The sequence below is a fragment of the Trifolium pratense genome, linkage group LG3, assembly GCF_020283565.1.
Source record: "Trifolium pratense cultivar HEN17-A07 linkage group LG3, ARS_RC_1.1, whole genome shotgun sequence".
NCBI classification, from domain to species: Eukaryota; Viridiplantae; Streptophyta; class Magnoliopsida; order Fabales; family Fabaceae; genus Trifolium; species Trifolium pratense.
The window spans coordinates 8,813,429-8,831,418 of NC_060061.1; the positions used below are offsets into that span (position 1 = coordinate 8,813,429).

The following is a 17,990-nucleotide window of genomic DNA, read 5'->3' on the forward strand; positions in this document are numbered from 1 at the left end:
CTTTCACTCTTCTCTACAATTATAATGTAATTAAGTCAATAATGTATACACTCTTCGTATTTTTTTGTGTGACTAAATTATAAACTCTTTGTTATTTCTATGAAAACGGTTGACATTTAAATGGGATAAATGTTGAAAGAGAATCCAACTATGCTCATCTTCATTGTCACTAAGAAATGTTATAATAATGTAGAAAAATGTAACATCTTGTGACATCAATTTTTGGATAATTGGAGAGGTATAATTCAATAATAATGTAGAAAACTGTAACATCTTGTGACATCAATTTTTGGATAATTGAAGAAGCATAATTCTTTATTATTTATTATGAGATTGATATAATATAAAAATAAAAAAAATAGAGATGAGAATGATATAATATAAGGAAGTGGTGTGGAAACAAAAAAAATAGAGATGAGAATGATATAATATAAGGAAGTGATGTGGCATTATTGTGTGATTTAATTGGATGTAAGTGGGTGATGTGGATTAGGGTTAAGATGGATAGTAAGAGAACTATCTAGGAATTATATTGGCAGTGCAGCAACAGTGATATCAGCATCACTTTCCCTGTGTGCTTGTATAAATCTCTCGTAATATCAAAGTGACTCATTTGCTTGAAATATAATGATTCCTTTTTTTATTAGTAGTATTATTATTATTATTGAATGAAAGATTTCCAATAGTCATGAATATTTTGTGGCTATATAAATCTTATATATTAGTTGGTCCATTTAAATTTAATAATTTTTCATTTTAGTTAGTTGGTCCCTTTTAAGAAGTTATTATATAATGATAATTTGATATATTGATAATTAAAATTAAAATGATTTAATTATAGATATCTAAAATTAAAATGATTTAATTAAAGGAGATGATGAAAAGGCTTTTTAATAGAGATTGTAAACTTGATAATTTGATATATTGATAATTAAAATTAAAATGATTTAATTAAAGATAATTAAAATTAAAATGATTTAATTAAAAGAGATGATGAAAATGTTTTTTAATAGAAATTGTAAACTTTTTTTGTGGAGTGCCACATCATCACAATACTTGATTGTGAGCAACTAAACACGCCTTTTACTTGTAATAAAAGATAGATTTTTATTATTGTTTTATTTAATACTGTAAATTTTAATATTTAGACCGCATCATTTAATCCTTATATTCCTCTACCTATTTGGCATCAAGACTTAATAGGCAAGTACCCATTTATGCAAACCAACCACATGTTATTGCTACTTTGGCAGCACACACTTCCACTCAAAATTTGTTTCACTCTCTTGTAACACTACTATCAAATCATTCACTACTCTATTACCCTCCCCATCCCCAGATCTTTGGGAGCCTAGATCTTCAAGGTAGCAAATGGCTCATCTAATGTACTTGTGCTACAAAAAGCTATTCCTACTTTCTCTTCTTTTATTTCTTTTTGTCTCTCTTTGCTCTTGTTCTTGGTGGTCTGAACCTCAACTCCATAGAAGAACAATGCTAGAGGTCCAAAAAGACCTAAAGGAGAAGAAAACCACCCCACAATCCACCAAAAATCAAACCAAGTTAATCAAGCCTAATAGTTTCCCTTCCAAAAACCAAACCAAAACCATCAAATCCAATAATAACCTTAATTCCTCCAAAAACAATACTAAAACCATCAAACCCAATAACCTTAATTCCTCCAAAAACCAAACCAAAACTATCAAATCCAATAACCTTAATTCCACCAAAAATCAAACCAAAACCATCAAATCCAATAACCTTAATCCCTCCAAAAACCAAACTAAACTTAGCTCCAATAATGCATCATCTAAACCCACACCACCCAACACTAGTAACCTCAAGAAGGTCAATTCCACCACCATCACCAACACCAAGTTCAAGAAGCTAAACTCCACATCAACCAAAAAACCAATAGATCTAGCAAAAACAAGTAACAAAACTACAAAATCCACCACCACCGACAAAAACAACAACAGTCAAACAAACAAAAAACCAATCAAACAAACACCACCTAGTTACCACACATTGAAAAAACAACAACAACTACTAAAAGAAGAAGATGAAGATGATGATGATGATGATTTTGTTTCACTTTCAGAATTCAAAGATCTACCAAACAAAATCCACCGAACACTACTCCCAGACCTAGAAACAATCTCAACAACCTCAAAAGCATACATAACAAAAGCCAACAACGAAATGACAAAAGGATTCAAACCCTACGTAGGTAAAAAATACGCATCAACCATAGCCACAATAGTTTCTTCAATTTTCATATTAATCCCTCTTCTCTTAGTTTCACTTCTCTGCAACAAAATCAAAACATTTTTCTCACTTCAAAAAATCTTAATCATCATCCAAATCTATCTCTCAATCTACTTCACAATTCTCTGCATTTCAACATTGTTCACTGGAATTGAACCATTGAAGTTTCTATTCTCTACTTCGCAATCCACGTATATCTGTTTTCAGATTCTTCAAACTCTTGGTTACGTTTTTTATCTACTGTTACTTGTTGTGTACCTTGTTCTTGTTTTTTCTACTGAATGTGGGCTTGGTTCGAAGTTTTTGGGCTTGGGCCAGATTTTTGTTGGCTTTTCTGTTGGGCTTCATTATTATGTGACGGTGTTTCATAAGGTGGTGTTACGGCAACCGCCGAAAAGTAGTTGGAAGATTCACGGGATTTATGCCACGTGTTTTTTAATGATTTGTTTGTTTGCTGGAGCTGATAGAAGAAAAAAGGCTTACATGGAAAATGATGGAGGTGAAGGGAAGAAGAATTAAATGTTAATGTAATTTTTTATTTACTTTTTTGTTTTTATTTCCATTTTATTCAATTTATAAAAATAAATAAACATGAGTACTTCAATGCCTCCTATTTGGCTCAAATTGTTTGCATATTTTACTTGTATTTTGAATTGAGAATGGGAAGTATTTTATTAATTTATTGTATTTTTTATTTTCAATTACTTATATCATCATCGTTTTATTGTCGAAGACTCACCGTCTTAAAATAATTAAATTAGTTGATTGATTTACAAAAGTAAGTATATATTCCAATCCAAATGAAAAGAAAAAAAAAATATTGTGTTTACTAAACTATTTCACAATAGCACAACCGATGCAGGATTTTTTAACATACATCCTCGCATTCAATTATTGAACTTGAAGTGCAGATATAAATGGTGGATAGTCCGACCAGATCGTGGAATGGCTCTTAACATATCACTTTCAACCAGCATCATCCCTTGTTGTCAATTATGGCTTCTTTCACTTTCTGAAGCTGGTGCTATTTTTGTATTAACATGTCACTTCCTCTTTCCCCAGTTGCCTTTTGTCTCTTCACAATTTTCTAACCTTAATGATTATTTAGGGGGGTAGTTGTTGTTTTTATAAGAAAACGAAGAGAACGTAAGTATATCATACTATATGTGCAGGAGCATGGGTTCGAACTGGGACACTCTACTTATTCACCTTTAAAGTGGATTTTCTAGCCATTAGGCTACTTGACAAAAAAATTGGGAGTTTGAACTAACTCATCTTTATAAAACCGGTTTGTATGGTGATGATTGTCTCTAGTTTATAAATACATATTCAGGCCACCTCGCAACCGATGTGAAACTTCTTAACACACCTCTTCGTGCCCAATACTGTCGGGCTTGGGACGCAAATATAAATGGTGGATAGTCTGATTATGTCCGATTATAGCTTGGTAGTAAACGACCCAACGAATCATGGAGGAGAATCTGATATTATTTTTGATGAAAAATGCACATATGATGGAGGAAAATAATCACAAGGGTAACATTGTAACATGTTAGAAATTGAAAGATCAATTTGTTAATTGTTAACTAAAAAACTCAAAAGAATTAACTCTTACAAACATTAAATTTAAAGAACTTTTATATGTCACACTCTCTCCCGTCTTAAATATAAGAGAAAATTTACTTTTTTAGATTTATTGAAAATCTAATGTATCTGACTAATTATGGACAGAATATATTAAATTCTCAATTAACCTAAAAAGTAAATTTTATGTTATATTTAGGACCGGAGTGAATATGTATTAAGGATACTTGCATATCAATACGTAGGAAGTAATACTTAATCATTATCATTCGTGTCGCTATTTTTTTTTTACACATCAATTATTATATCTTACAGTAATTATGACACTGTAAATGTAAAAAAATATAAGAGTCATTAATCGTCTACAATTATTATAAATGTTTTTGTTTCCATAAAAAAAAAAAAAAGACAATTAATCTGAATAAACGACCCTATGATTACGACTTTAATTTAATTCCCATTTAAAGAAAGTAATTTCCCCATAAAAATGAATAAATCAGAAATTTAATCGGAACAGTGAAGCGTCTTGTCAGATACCCTGTTTCCACTGTCTTCCTTCCCCATCTCTCTCTCTCTCTCTCTCTCTCTCTCTCTCTCTCTCTCTCTCTCTCTCTCTCTCTCTCTCTCTGTTTTTAACCTAAATCAATCAAACTTGACAGTGATAGAGAAAAACGTTAGAGACAAATACATATACAATTTCGACAAAAACATCACAAACTTTGGATCTGTCTTCACCCCCGATCTCCGCCAATAATTTTGCTTCACTGTCACTACCTCACTCTAACTTCACTAATCTCTCCGTACAACTTTTTCTTCTTACCGTTGAATCTCTCTCACAGGTAAAGAAACTATTCTACTTTTTTTTTTTTTGTTCTGCTACTTATTAGTGAGAAAAGCGTTGAGCAATGAGTGAAATCTACCACTCTTTTTTTTTTTTGTTGTTGAATCGGTTGTAACTATTCTGTTGCTGCTCACTGCATAATTGATTATGCAAAAACAAAACATTATTTTATTCTTAAACCTGTTTGATTTGAATTGACTAAATGTGAGAATTTTTGTTTACTCTAGCAGTCTAGAATCTTGATACTCTATATGTCTGTTTGACTTCTTGTGCGAGAATATTCGTTAAATTTTCAATTTTTGTAATTATTTTCAGCAACTATTTCTTTGCACTCACTGTTTTAGCTGAAAATGTAAATATGCAAAATCAGAGGTTTTTACTTGCACATATTCTTTTTGATAATGCAAGTTATTGTTTTTTTGTTGCTGTATCTTTCAATGTAATGAAAGCTAAAGATGGGTTGGTATGGATTTATATATATGATATATGATATATTCTGCTGAATACTAATCCAGTATGTTACATATGTGCAGTTTTGAAGTGGTTTTATTGCTTGAGGAGGTACCTAGCTAGTGTATAGATCTGTGAGACTATTATTGTAATTTACCGGAAATATGGATAAAGTTTCGTCGGATTGTCCATACCCAGGTTGCTTCTTTTGTGTCATGAAGGAAGCAAATCCGAGCAAACGCAGAGCAAGTGTACTGAAGTTCTTTAGAGAACTTCCGTGTCAAGATGACGATGGTCAGGTTCTTCCTATTAGTGGACTTTGGAATACGGCAATGGCACATCCGAATGATCCTGAATTCATTGAGCTGGGAATATTTGAATGCATGTCGGCTCTTATATGGAAAGGACTGAAGAATCGACGCTGGCTTTCTCATGACCAAAATATATACATTCCTTATTATGCAGCTCATATCATTGGTTCCTACACAATGAATATGGAAGAATTTGCTGAAAGTGCTGTGCATGGTGGAGTCATTCCTCCTTTAGTTGAGCTTTTAAGAGGGAGATTGACTTGGGTTGAGCAGAGAGTAGCAGTTAGAGCTTTGGGACATTTAGCTACATATGGCAGCACTTTTCCCACGGTAGCAAGTCACGGTGAAATTCTCGAGCTCTCCATCCAATTAGCAATGAGTTCCTTGGAAATAGTTTATTCCCACTTTTACCAATATGTTGATAGAAGGCTAAGCTATCACTGTGATCTGCTTACACGCGGCATGGGCGGTGTTGAAATGGAGTCTAGGAAGGCTGAGGAATGGGCTAGCCAGTTGCAATGTTGGTCTCTTCAGCTCATTAATTGTTTTGCTTTTAAACCGGAATTTCTTCCTACCATATGCAAACAAGAATTTCTAACAAAACTACCTGGCATGTGGGGTGGACTTGTTAATGAAAATTCACCAGCTGGTATCGGCTTGTTAAGAACCATTTGTCATCAAAAGCTTGGTCGGGGACCTGTTGCTAGTTGCCCGGGAATTATTGAAGCATTGTGTAATATTGCTCGGTCTTCAGATGATTGGCAGTATATGGCTATTGATTGTCTTCTATGGCTGCTTCAAGATCCGAGTACATGTCACAAGGTAAAGCATTTGCAACTTTTCATTAGCTCATATTTCTGTTACTTCACCGAGTCTTATTCGATGTGTTCATTTGCACTGAAGAACACTAAGGAACTCTACTATTTGTCTAGGCATGCATTCTTGGATTAGCATGTGAATGAAATGTTGTCTCAATCTTTAGGTTTTTGATTAGGCATGGACCTTCACTTTGAGTTATGTCACACTGCTTGTGGCATATTTCTGTTTCTTCTGCCTTAAGACTATACTGGTAGTGTGCTAAGGAGAAGGAAATAAAGGTTTTAGCCAAGTACTTATGTTTTATATTTAATTTCAATTGAACATCTAAAGCCATAGCTTTATGGAAATGAAATTTCATGTTTCGGCTGGTGTAGGCTGCTTAAACTTAGTTATCACCGAGGTTATTGATAACTATGTTTAGCCTCATGTTTGGACTTCGGTCTTCGTTTTCATGTTTTGGGTCATGATTTTTCAATTCCTCTCCTCTTTTGCGCATTGCTTTCATTTATTTATTCAAGAACCAATTGCTTTAGAATGTTAAGTTCACTTCAATTGGGTATTGTGAATTTCTGTTTGATTTAAGGCCTTGACTTATATTATGTAGGTGATTGATAAAGTGGTGCCTGCATTAGTTGACCTTGCGGATATTACAACTTTAGGTGATCATAAAAAGCTTGGTGATTCCATTGTCAGTGTTCTTCAAGATTGCATCGAGTCACAAGGGTCAGGAAGAAGCTCAATTAGTAGTCGCACTAAAGAACAGATAGAGGATCTATTAAGTTCAAAACAGAGATTAAAATGGGAAAAGAATATGCCCAAGGAAGATCTACATATTAAGCAGGCTGCAGCACTGGTTGTCAAGCTTGAAGGAAATTCCCTGTTCTCATCGGGAAATATTTCTGGTGCTGCATCAAAATACTCAGAAGCATTAGCATTGTGTCCTATGAGATCCAAGAAGGAGAGAGTTGTTCTCTATAGTAACCGTGCTCAGTGTTATCTTTTGTTGCAACAACCTTTGGCTGCCATAAGTGATGCTACTCGTGCACTATGTCTCCATAGACCTGTCAACCGTCATGCCAAAAGTCTATGGAGGCGAGCACAAGCTTATGACATGCTAGGGTTAGCAAAAGAAAGTTTATTGGATGCTATTCTGTTTATAAATGAGTGCTCTCAGTCAAATGATCCTGATCTCTCGCTAAGGCAAAATAAAGTTCCAGATTATGCCGAGCGATTAGTTAAAAAGCAGATGCGTGCTGCTTGGTTATTCCGAGAGGCAGCTATTAAGCACGGTGGTGTCCATAATCAGGGTGATGGTGGTGACATATATGGCCCAGAGACTGATGACTCTGAATGGGAGACAGCTAGTGAAAGTGATATTGGAAATGATGGAATTGGTGATGATGACGATGGTGATTGGAATAATGACGATGAGAGGAAAGATTAGGACACACCTTCAATAAAAGGTAATCATTTCTTACATAAATGCTTTTTATTAATAATTTCCCCTCTATATGGTCCTACTTCTTGCTTGTATTATGCATATTACTCTAGCGAGTGGGGATTGGCTAACATGCCCATGGGTTTGCATCTTTGAAATATCAGCTTCATGTTTGTGCTACAAACCGTGCCTCACGTGGCTTGCCAGTTGCCACTACTCTTTTTAAAACCATTAAATATCGTTAAGCTCGTTGCCCTTTATGAGGTTAGAAAACGAATTTAGACTTCTCTTCAAACCAAGTGAATTTGTTTGATATAAAAGGCTGTACGCAAAATAGCTCTTAACACATCAACGAAAAAGAAAAGAAAAAATGTAACAATATGTTTGTATCCATTAAGCTGCATGTTACAATATTTTGTTTTTCATTTTATTGCGAAAATTGTGTAATGCTTTGTTTTGAAACTTTGATTTCCTCCAGACATAAAGCATGGATACAATGTGCAACTTTGTAGCAAATGTTCTCCTGTGTGAATGAAGCAGAGTTGACTTCTGTGAATGTTCCAACTCTAAAAAAAAATCAGTGATTTATTGTAAGTGGTGAGTTGAAAGTGGCTACAGTTTTTGGTCTTAATGTTTGAGGTTTGAGATTTAATTTATATAAAGTTTTCCATATTCCATGTTTGTTCTCCCCATATTTCTTTTCAAGTGTAAAATATTGCAAAGTTTGGAGAACTACATGACATTTGGAGGATGTGAAGTTTCGTTTTTTGTTTTTGTATTTTTTGCAGTTTGTGTATATAAACCTTTTTGTGCCTTAATTATCTTGAGTTCATTTCTTGATTTGTGCTGCCATCCATGCTAATCTTCTTTGTATCGTTCCAATTTTATCGGATGTTGTCAGTGTTTTATCTGCTACATTCAGCCTTCCAAATGTTGCATTGGTTTATAGGGCTAGTACTACAATAGTAGGTACTTTTAGTTAGGAGTATTTGATTTGTTTATCTATAAACGAGAAACTATTTTTTTAGGAATAAAAATTCACATAAATAGATATTTTCTATACCATCTATTGATATTATAGAATTTATACTTGTGGGTACCCTCTTAGCTGTGTGGGAAATTATTAAAATACTTTCATGCTACTTACCATACCTCATAATGTCAATTTGAAGATCCTTTAGAAGTAAATATAGACTTATGCTTACCAAGAAGTAAAGCACCTTTTTTAATGGTTGGGTTATAATCAAAAAAAACTTTTGGCAATTTGCAAAGAGAAAATGATTGGCATATAGTTTCATTATTATAAGAGTGGAACATCACTACTCAATTAGGTAGATACCCACCAATTTATTAATTGTTCATGGATAGATATCAAATACTATTATCAAGATGAGGAATGCTAGTAACACACTCTCTTAAATACATCCACTCATAGGATGCCATGTCACGCTTCTTTTTTATTATTTTACCTATTAACCAGTACTACCGGTGGAAAGACAACAAACAATTTTCGTTTTTGATTTTTTTATTGTAATTGTTGCTTCGTCTTCTCGAACTCCAAGCTCTCATGGTCGCCAAACTGTCATGAGCTCCAATCCAATATTTTAACCGTCTTTGTTGTCCAATTCACTACCAACGTGATGGTTCTATTTCTCTTTGGAATCAATTTTTACATATGAGATTCATTCATCTCATAACATGGATTTGGGTATTGATTTACATGGGTTACATTCCCCTCATAAGATCAATTTTTAGATTTAGGTTCAATTTCTTTTTCAAGTATTTTAATTTAGGTATTGATTTTTATGTTCAAGTCATTAGTTGCAAGTGTACTTTAAACCTCTTATCAAAAGTACATTAAACCATTCTAATTTAAGTTGAATAAGGTCAATTTTTTATCATTAAGAAAAAAAAACGAAAAACGAGATTAATGCCTGACGACCCTAACTACACCACTAGAAGCAACGTTGGAAGGACAAGCATCCCATAATACAAGAGATCATCAATGGAGGCTTTAAGTTTTGCCAACAAGAATTACTCTTCCTCAAGGTGTGAGCGAAAGAAAACTACTACCAATTTTAAGGCACAAGCCTCCCAATGTGATGTAGTGTTCAAGGTTGAGTAAAGGGCACCTATCATATCATATCATATATATCATAGTAGCAAGAACATCCTTATAGTCCAATTCATTCACAAATCAAAAAACGATAGCCTGCATTCCAAGCAAAAAATACTTCAAAGAATAGTCATTAACTTTTTTTTTTTTTTTCTTTACAAGGCCTAAACACACAACTCCAGGAAAATCTGGTTTTTTCTTCTTTTTTTTGTGAGGGTTGATTACCTTTCAAATAAAAGATTCTAGAGATCAAATCCGACTTTTTCTTTTTTGAAAAGGAGATATGTTGTCAATGTCGAGAAGTGGGTTAAGTCTCAAATTGATTGATTGAAAGAGTTGAGGTTAAACACTTTATAAGTGAGAGAATCTATAATGATATTGATACGAAATTTTCACTGTTATTAGCAATGATTAATCTTTATCGGAGAAGTTGTGGGGCATACAAGATGAATTATCCTATTTCAACTGAATTTTCTCGATACACATAAGCCATAAATCTAACTCTTACCGCTTAAACCAATTTTCATTGGTGTTGATTGGTTTCAATTCTATAACCCATAGAATTGATCTTAAACATGTAAAATTGATTATGATATTTTTAATTTTGTTTAGTCAAATTTAATTTTGGCTTCATGTTAAAAATGGTAGCTTTGGACTCTAAAATTGATCTTTGCTATTAAATAAATCTATTTTTCAACTCATTTTTCATTTTTATATGAATATATTCAAATATAAATTATTTTACCGTTGAAAATATCACACTGGTCAAACAGTAACACATTTTTGCTGCCTTATCTCATCTGTAACGTGGTGTCATAATCACAATAAAGGATTGAAAACGACACTTTTAGTTGTACACCAAAAATATCTGTGACTTTTAGTTGTACACCAAAAATATCTGTGACAACCATTATTCATTTCCAGTTGGCAAAAAACTTTTTTTTTCCTCTTTCTATTTTTTAGGAACTCTTCCAGCAGTTTTTGTTTATTTCAGTGACTTATTTTTATTTTTCCAAATCAAAATCAATTAATCAAAATCAAAGAAAGATAATTATTGATTATTTGTTTATAGTTGGTTATCGTTAAAACGCAATTTCAAATCTGGTGATTAACATTACCCTCTCACCACACTCACACACCATTTTATTTCTCGCACGGAGTAACAACAATCACATTCAGAGATAATAATAATGCAGAAACCTACCAGAAATTCACGCACTTGTACCACCGGTATCTTAACATGGCCGGAAAATTCTCCTCCGTTACCGCCGTTACTGCTAACCACCGCTCTCATCAGGTTACCACAATTCTACTCTATTTCTTCATTTTTATGTTCAAAATCTTTCGATTCTGTTTATTTATAATCATTTTCTTCGTTTTGGATTCACAGCCTTCTGATGATATCGGTGATGTTCTTCGCGGCAAAAAGGTCGGCGAGAATGAAGCACAGAATTTAGCCAAGTGGTAAAATTTAATTTAATTTTGTTTTTTACCTAAATTGTTGCAATATTGAAATGTGAATTCAGATCTAGTGCTATTTAGGTTTTGTGATAAATTTTTCTTTATTATTGCTTGGAATTATGATCCGATTGTGTTTCTTTGGCTGCTATTTGATTTTGATTTTGATTTTGTTTTTGTTTTTTGTTGATCTGTTTTGCCAATTTTGGAAACACACTGCATTTGGTTTTCAATTAGGTTATTTATTTGAATTTTTTTTCCTTATTTTTAATGTGAACTTGTTCAGAAGAAGTCAATCATTAGTCTCCTGCATTTACTTGTTGAATTTTAGCAAAATTTGTTATGATGAACAATTGGAAACTTCTTCTAAGCTGGAAATGGAGTTTCAGTTTACCCTAACTGTAAATTTTTCTAAGCAAAATTTTATATCGACTGTCCTCTGTGGATTTTGATGTCTTTCTCCGATGTTTTTCTTTCTTTTTTTATATGATTTTGCTTTATAAGTTTTTCTTGTTGTAAAGAATATCCTTCCATGCGTGTTACTTAGGAAACCAAGCTCAGGGTATCGTAGAACAAAAGAGGCGACTGGAAATGGTAAAGTTTCGTCAAATGCTGAGGATACCACCACAACAGAAGCCAAGTCCAATGCTGCAAATTCTAAAGACAGTGGTATATTTTCGGCAAATGCTGAGGATACCACATCAGAAGTCAATGATGCAAATTCTAAAGACAGAACAAGCATACGCGTTTATCAGGTATACTAAATGATTGCCTTGTTTTTGGAAGAAAATATGAGATTTGACTGTATTAATGTGAGTGTTTCACAAATATCAACTACATTGTGAATTAGTGATAACAGTCTTCTTCTTTTATTCCCTGATATGGATCTCAGCAAGCAATGAATGGAATTAGTCAGATATCATTTAACACCGAAGAAAACATTTCTCCTAAGAAGCCAATATCGTTACCTGAGGCAGCAAAGCAGCGTGAACTTGGTGGAACATTTCAAAATGAACCAGGCACAAATAGTAAGAAACTGATGTCAAGTTCCAAGACCAAGGAGATCGGCGGAAATGATATATTTGGACCTCCTAATGAAATTGTGCCTCGTTCGTTGGCTGCTGCAGGCACTTTGGATTCAAAAGTTTCTAATGTAAGTGTCTTCTTGGCATTAAAATCAGTTACATCGTCTTATCTATCCCTCCCTATAACATATATGTAGTTGTTCATAGGGATGAAATAGGTCCACAATGTCACCTTATGCTTTCCTGAAGGGAAAATTCAAATGCTGATTAATTTGCCTATAATCATGTGAAAATATAACCCCAAGGATTGTAATAGAATTAGACATACAGTTGCAGCTCTTGATGAATACCACTACCACTTACTTGGTCCAGGAATATTAAGATATTTTATATCATAATGTTTGTTCCCTCACCAAAACAATACTGTTATCTTGTGTTCTTTCATCTGCCTTTTATTACATTTTGATCTTAGTTTCATCCCTTTTTATCCCTTTTTTTAGGCTGCTGGTGTCCGAAGTAATGGCATGTTTGGTGAAGAATCAGTTCAGAAGACCTCAAGGAAATTACATGACCAGAAGTTTGCAGACCTGACAGGCAATAATATTTTTAAGGGAGATGTTACTCCAGGATCAGTGGAAAAGCGTCCAAACATGGTGGCTAAACTTAGAGAAATGGCTGGCAATGACATATTTGCTGACGGAAAGGCAGAAAACAGAGACCGTTTACTAGGTGGTCGCAGACACGCTGGTGGCGGAAGCAACATATTTTCTGATGGAAAAGCAGAAAACAGAGACCGTTTACTAGGTGCCCGCAGACATGCTGGTGGAGGAAGTAACATATTTGCTGATGGGAAGGCAGAAAATAGAGACAGAATATTAGGTGCCCGCAGACCTCCTGGTGGAGCAAGCAGCATTGTCCTGGATTAAACTTTATTTTCAATTTTCCGCCAATCTGTATAGGTATTACGAATTCCTCTGAACTCCCGTGTTTTGATCAGAAGGATCGGGATCAGTTTGTTGGATTGTTGGCATTTTATAGTGATGCAGTGTAAGTAGCTTGTGTTACCATAATGGGTGCAAGTGGTTATTTATTTTGATATACACAACCATGAAAAATTTGTTAAGATTTTCTTTATTGTTGGCATTGTATAGTGATGCAAGTGTAACTAGTTTGTGTTACCATAATGGGTGCAAATGGTTATTTATTTTGATATACAAAACCATAAAAAAAATTGTTTTGCTTTTTGAATCGCCATAAAAAATTATTAATTTCTTATTGCTTATGATAATTACTACATCTGCGTTTTGCTTTATATGAGATGAATTAATGATATAATAAGAAAAATATTGTTGAGAAGTTAATTTCCATAGTTGCCTGGTTTACGTTTTATCCCAAAGGCTGGCTGGTGTTCCAAGAACATATGCTCATGGCTGTAGGAAATATAAATAATTCAGAAATAAGATAATTATGTATCTTTATTTAAGGAGGCAAAGTTCTGTTTTGAATTTCAGACCATATTCAAAACATACTGTATTATTTAAAGCCACTGGGATAACTCATACATCTCACAACCATGTTACCAACAAAGTCATCAAATTCTGTAAACTATCCAGCTATCCAGAGATCCACAACAAAATCAAGCTGATGATGAAGGGAAAGCAGATAGGCTAAACAGCCATCTCATGACTACTAGACAGAGTAAGAACTCTACTCATCACGTCCCAACAGTGCCACAAGAATTTTCTGATAGTCACCAGAAGTGTCGTTGTCAATTGCACGGTCCAGAGGAACACTGTTTCTTTTTTGGTATTCCTCTGCAATTCGCTGCAAATCAACCTCAGCTCTAGTTGACACCACTCTAGTAAGGGCATTTTCATCAGTTCCCATCTTGTTTAAAGCCAACCGTAAGAGTTCCTCAAAATATTTCTCAGGGTAGGTCAAGCCCTTAATTGCTGCCCTCAATATTTTCAGATATTGATCTTCAGAACCATTTTCCAGATCCTGCAGCCAGAAGCTTATTGTCAGTTCTACTACATGCCACGGCGTAATCTTATAATTACTTAAATATAACTGTTTCATTGAAGTAACGAACCAAAATATAATCCATTGAAAGGTAATTGTTTCTAAAATATGATTATTGATTGAAATCATGTTTCTTAAAGTGAACAACGACATTCATAAATGAACAAAACATCCATACCTTGTCTATGTCATTCCCAAAGTCATTGTTATAGTGGTTCAAAGTTGCATTTAACTGTGCTTTACTTCTTGTTGTTACAATCCTAATCAGGTCCTCATCATTGTAAGCCTTCTCAGCAATCTTCTCATGAAGCACTTTAGCTTCAGATTTTGCCAAGGTCATGTTCACCTCATCCCCCTCATAACGCAATATGCCCACAAGAGGAACCAAAAGCTTTTATGAAAAATCAGAAACAATGTTTCATCAGATAATAGGGAGAAAACTGTTCGATCCAGATGTAGAATAATAATGAAAAGACATACTTCTACTAAATAAAAGTTTTCCTTGGAGTTGAAAAAATTTACACCTCATAAATTTTGGAAGATTTTGATTGACAAAAGAAATAAAAGAGAGGCATTATAATCTAAATATTGTGTAAGAACATGCAGCTCTTCTCTATCAAGATTCAAAAAACTAACTAGTTTAAGGCTTTACCCTGCGGATGTCACCAGAAGTATGTTGGGCAACATCTTCTTCAAGAGACTTTTTGAAACGGGCATGGTAAGCTTGCTTTGCCTTAAGAAGGTCGAGTGAAGATCTTGTGGAAGCAATTTCCGCTATGATCGAATTGCCTGAAGTCTTAGTTGCTTGATTAGCTAAAAAGGCATCACGCTCAGCAGGATCCAATGTCCACAACAGCACAACTTTCTGTTATATTAAAAACATCAAACATTATTAGACAGAGAATTAACTTCATATATTTCCCTTAGTCATGGTTATTATCCATATAAAACTCTGAAATTAAGTACAAATTCAAAAGTTGACAACTTGATAGTGAAAATGAAATACATATGAAAAAGGAGTCAAATTGAGTTTCACATAAAGAAGCCAAATATTAAAAGTTTTAATCTAACCTCAAAATCACTTGAAAGTTCTTTGTCCAAATCTTTAAGAAGATCTTCTCCATGGGTTTGTGCATAAGTTTCGCGAATCAACTTACGCTGAGCTGCATTTCTATGAGCTAGGATTGATATAATCAAGCCTTCATTCGTTCCCCACCCTGCAAAAATATGTCCCCGACACAACAACACGATGAACAGCAATAAAAAAAGCCCTGACTCATGCCATAAGGAAACAAAATGAAGAAAGTATCTTCCCTTGTTTGAACAATGCTTATTAATTCACAACTTCAATTATACAATATGTGATTATATTATATGATTAATTGCGATCATTATTTTGATGTAAATAGATCAAACATACACAAAAGAAAGAAAGAAAATACTCCTAAATAAAATCAAAATTTTATCTCTCGTTACACAATTGGATTATTAGTGCATTTACGTGTTATGCTCGTTTCAAAATATATTTTCTTTAAATATATTTTGAAACGCGCACATGTAACACAAAAATGAATGTATAAATACACAATCGGATCGGATTAACAATGATCAGCTAGAAATGACTAACAGAATGTATAAACCAAACACATAACACAAAAGTGTAATGCATTATGCATTTGATTGATTAATACATGATCTAATTAACAGTTTTAGAGCTATAAGCATAAGTACAATATATGATGAAATCTGTATGTATGATCAGATCATGAACGCGCCAAACGAGATAGATCGAGAAAAATGAAACAGATTGATGATGAAATGAAAAAAATGGATGAGTGATGGTTGACCTTGAAAAGCTTTTCGCAATTGTTCACTATCATCTGATGGAGAAGGAACCTGAGCGGGGATCTTCAATGAGGCCATTGTATTTTCACGATCGATGGATGTAGAATGTGATGTTGAATACTGAAAGCAAATGAGAGATCAATCATTTATACAAGGACATGCCGATGATTAGGGGTCTTCCTAGTTTACTTTCAAGGCAAAAAAAATCATTTTAAGATTAAAAAACGATTCCTATTCCTATAATTTCGGTTTGGTACTTAAAAAATAGATCAATTGTATTTGTATCAAGGAAATTTAATTTTCGCTCTTGTATTTTATTTTTTTTTTTTGACAAAAATTTTCGCTCTTGTATTGATGATTAAGTTACTTACATTTTTTAGGTAGTTTAGAGAGTTTCATGGGCTAATGATCCATACCTTATTTGTTTTTATTAAAGTTCTATGGCGTGGTATAAAAGAGTATCAAAATTGATGATACATACTTTATTTAATGGGAGCTTCTACGGTACGTTCGAATTCGAATGTACCGGTACATTAACTTAGTAAATTGATAAATTAATAATTATTTTTATGAATTAAAAAATTATTAACCGATTATTGGATTTTAGAAATAATAATATCACAAGAAAAAACACAATTTTTTTTATAAGCATCACAATAATTTTTCTAATATTTTTTTAGAAAAAAATATTTAGTATTATGATGAATACAAATTTAAAAATATTGAATTTTATATTTTTGACAGTTTTAATGAGTAATATTTAGTTACTGTAATTATTTTAATTATAAGAAAAATGATTTCCTTTAAAAAATATTCATTTATCTATTAATTTAATAACATAATGTACCGGTACATCAGAAATTATCAGATGTACCATAAAATTTGTCTTATTTAATATAGTGTATTATCAATTAAAGTTAAAGAAAATAAATATAGAATGATCAGTTGTTAATAATACCCAAAGTCATATCACCATTGGAGAAAAATATGTACGAGTTGCATAAGTATTACATGAGATCATAAGGACCACTTGTTAGTAATGTATGATACCTAAAATAGTATGACCCATTAGAGATGCTCTTAGGTTTTTAAGTTTTTTAGCTAGAGATTTCTATTTCTAACTTGATGTAACATTATCTTTTTAGTTACCTTCTGTTATCTTATTGCATTGTGATCATTAACGTTAATTTTCACCATAGTGAATGTTTTGATGAAAAAAAAAGAGATATGTTGGAGATGATTAAGTGAAAGGGTAGGGATGCAACCCATTAGAAACTTAAATGACATATTTGTTACCTAAAAACTTAAAAGATTTAATATATATATATATATATATATATATATATATATATATATATATATATATATATATATATATATATATATATATATATATATATATATATAACTTTTGATAAATACAACTTAGATGAAGTTGTCACATAAGTAGATCAATTGATAGATACCAAGAACATTGTTTAGAGGATCGATGTTAAAGCTTCAAAAAAAATTTCATTTATCCACGTTTAAATCGTGTGAGTCTAACATTAAGCTACTTGACCTAAAAAAATAAAATAAAGCTACTTAATAAAAAATAAAACTTAAATAGAGTGAAATTCTTATTTGGTCACAAGATTTTAAATACAAAAATTGGGTACATTCCGAAAAATAAAAGAACAAGTGAATATATAATTTTAAAATAATTAAATAATATGTATTACTATCTGTATAAATTTTTTGTCTTTAGAAACTTAACTCAGTTGATAAGAATATTACAATATATATGAGTCAGAGTTCGAACCTCTAACACTGTATT

At 32.8% G+C, this 17,990-nt stretch overlaps 4 protein-coding genes across 5 annotated transcripts; 3 read left to right on the forward strand and 1 right to left on the reverse strand.

The window, feature by feature from the left end:
• The first annotated feature begins 1,171 nt into the window (after positions 1 to 1,171).
• Positions 1,172 to 2,889, forward strand: LOC123916967 (spindle pole body component 97-like). The gene has a single exon (XM_045968562.1). It carries the CDS (start codon positions 1,372 to 1,374, stop codon positions 2,782 to 2,784), a length of 1,413 nt encoding a protein of 470 aa, XP_045824518.1. The 5' UTR covers positions 1,172 to 1,371; the 3' UTR covers positions 2,785 to 2,889.
• Positions 2,890 to 4,290: 1,401 nt separating this feature from the next.
• Positions 4,291 to 8,548, forward strand: LOC123916968. Of its 2 annotated transcripts, none has more exons than XM_045968563.1 (4): positions 4,291 to 4,688; positions 5,224 to 6,273; positions 6,875 to 7,733; positions 8,187 to 8,548. In XM_045968563.1, the coding sequence occupies exons 2-3, from the start codon at positions 5,305 to 5,307 to the stop codon at positions 7,712 to 7,714; spliced, it is 1,809 nt and encodes a 602-aa protein (XP_045824519.1). In that variant the 5' UTR covers positions 4,291 to 4,688; positions 5,224 to 5,304; the 3' UTR covers positions 7,715 to 7,733; positions 8,187 to 8,548. The 2 variants fall into 2 exon arrangements, with proteins under 2 accessions (XP_045824519.1, XP_045824520.1); XM_045968564.1 differs by having other exon boundaries at positions 4,687 to 4,894.
• Positions 8,549 to 10,724: 2,176 nt separating this feature from the next.
• Positions 10,725 to 13,485, forward strand: LOC123916969. The gene is made up of 5 exons (XM_045968565.1): positions 10,725 to 11,121; positions 11,215 to 11,288; positions 11,830 to 12,037; positions 12,175 to 12,435; positions 12,808 to 13,485. The coding sequence occupies exons 1-5, from the start codon at positions 11,065 to 11,067 to the stop codon at positions 13,231 to 13,233; spliced, it is 1,026 nt and encodes a 341-aa protein (XP_045824521.1). The 5' UTR covers positions 10,725 to 11,064; the 3' UTR covers positions 13,234 to 13,485.
• Positions 13,486 to 13,756: 271 nt separating this feature from the next.
• Positions 13,757 to 16,421, reverse strand: LOC123916970 (annexin D2). Its single transcript, XM_045968566.1, has 5 exons — positions 16,177 to 16,421; positions 15,401 to 15,546; positions 14,982 to 15,194; positions 14,508 to 14,720; positions 13,757 to 14,308 (listed from the first exon to the last, which is right to left on the reverse strand). Exons 1-5 carry the CDS (start codon positions 16,250 to 16,252, stop codon positions 14,015 to 14,017), a joined length of 942 nt encoding a protein of 313 aa, XP_045824522.1. The 5' UTR covers positions 16,253 to 16,421; the 3' UTR covers positions 13,757 to 14,014.
• Positions 16,422 to 17,990: the final 1,569 nt, after the last annotated feature.

Bases quoted from the DNA above. Each gene is read 5' to 3' on its own strand.
- LOC123916967 (XM_045968562.1), top strand. From the start codon at position 1,372: ATGGCTCATCTAATGTACTTGTGCTACAAAAAGCTATTCCTACTTTCT.
- LOC123916968 (XM_045968563.1), top strand. From the start codon at position 5,305: ATGGATAAAGTTTCGTCGGATTGTCCATACCCAGGTTGCTTCTTTTGT. The intron at 6,274-6,874 runs GTAAAGCATTTG...TATATTATGTAG, and splicing joins ATCCGAGTACATGTCACAAG to GTGATTGATAAAGTGGTGCC.
- LOC123916969 (XM_045968565.1), top strand. From the start codon at position 11,065: ATGGCCGGAAAATTCTCCTCCGTTACCGCCGTTACTGCTAACCACCGC. The intron at 11,122-11,214 runs GTTACCACAATT...TTGGATTCACAG, and splicing joins CTAACCACCGCTCTCATCAG to CCTTCTGATGATATCGGTGA. The intron at 12,436-12,807 runs GTAAGTGTCTTC...CCCTTTTTTTAG, and splicing joins TGGATTCAAAAGTTTCTAAT to GCTGCTGGTGTCCGAAGTAA.
- LOC123916970 (XM_045968566.1), bottom strand. From the start codon at position 16,252: ATGGCCTCATTGAAGATCCCCGCTCAGGTTCCTTCTCCATCAGATGAT. The intron at 15,195-15,400 runs GTTAGATTAAAA...TTAATATAACAG, and splicing joins AACTTTCAAGTGATTTTGAG to AAAGTTGTGCTGTTGTGGAC. The intron at 14,309-14,507 runs GTATGGATGTTT...TTCTGGCTGCAG, and splicing joins TTGGGAATGACATAGACAAG to GATCTGGAAAATGGTTCTGA.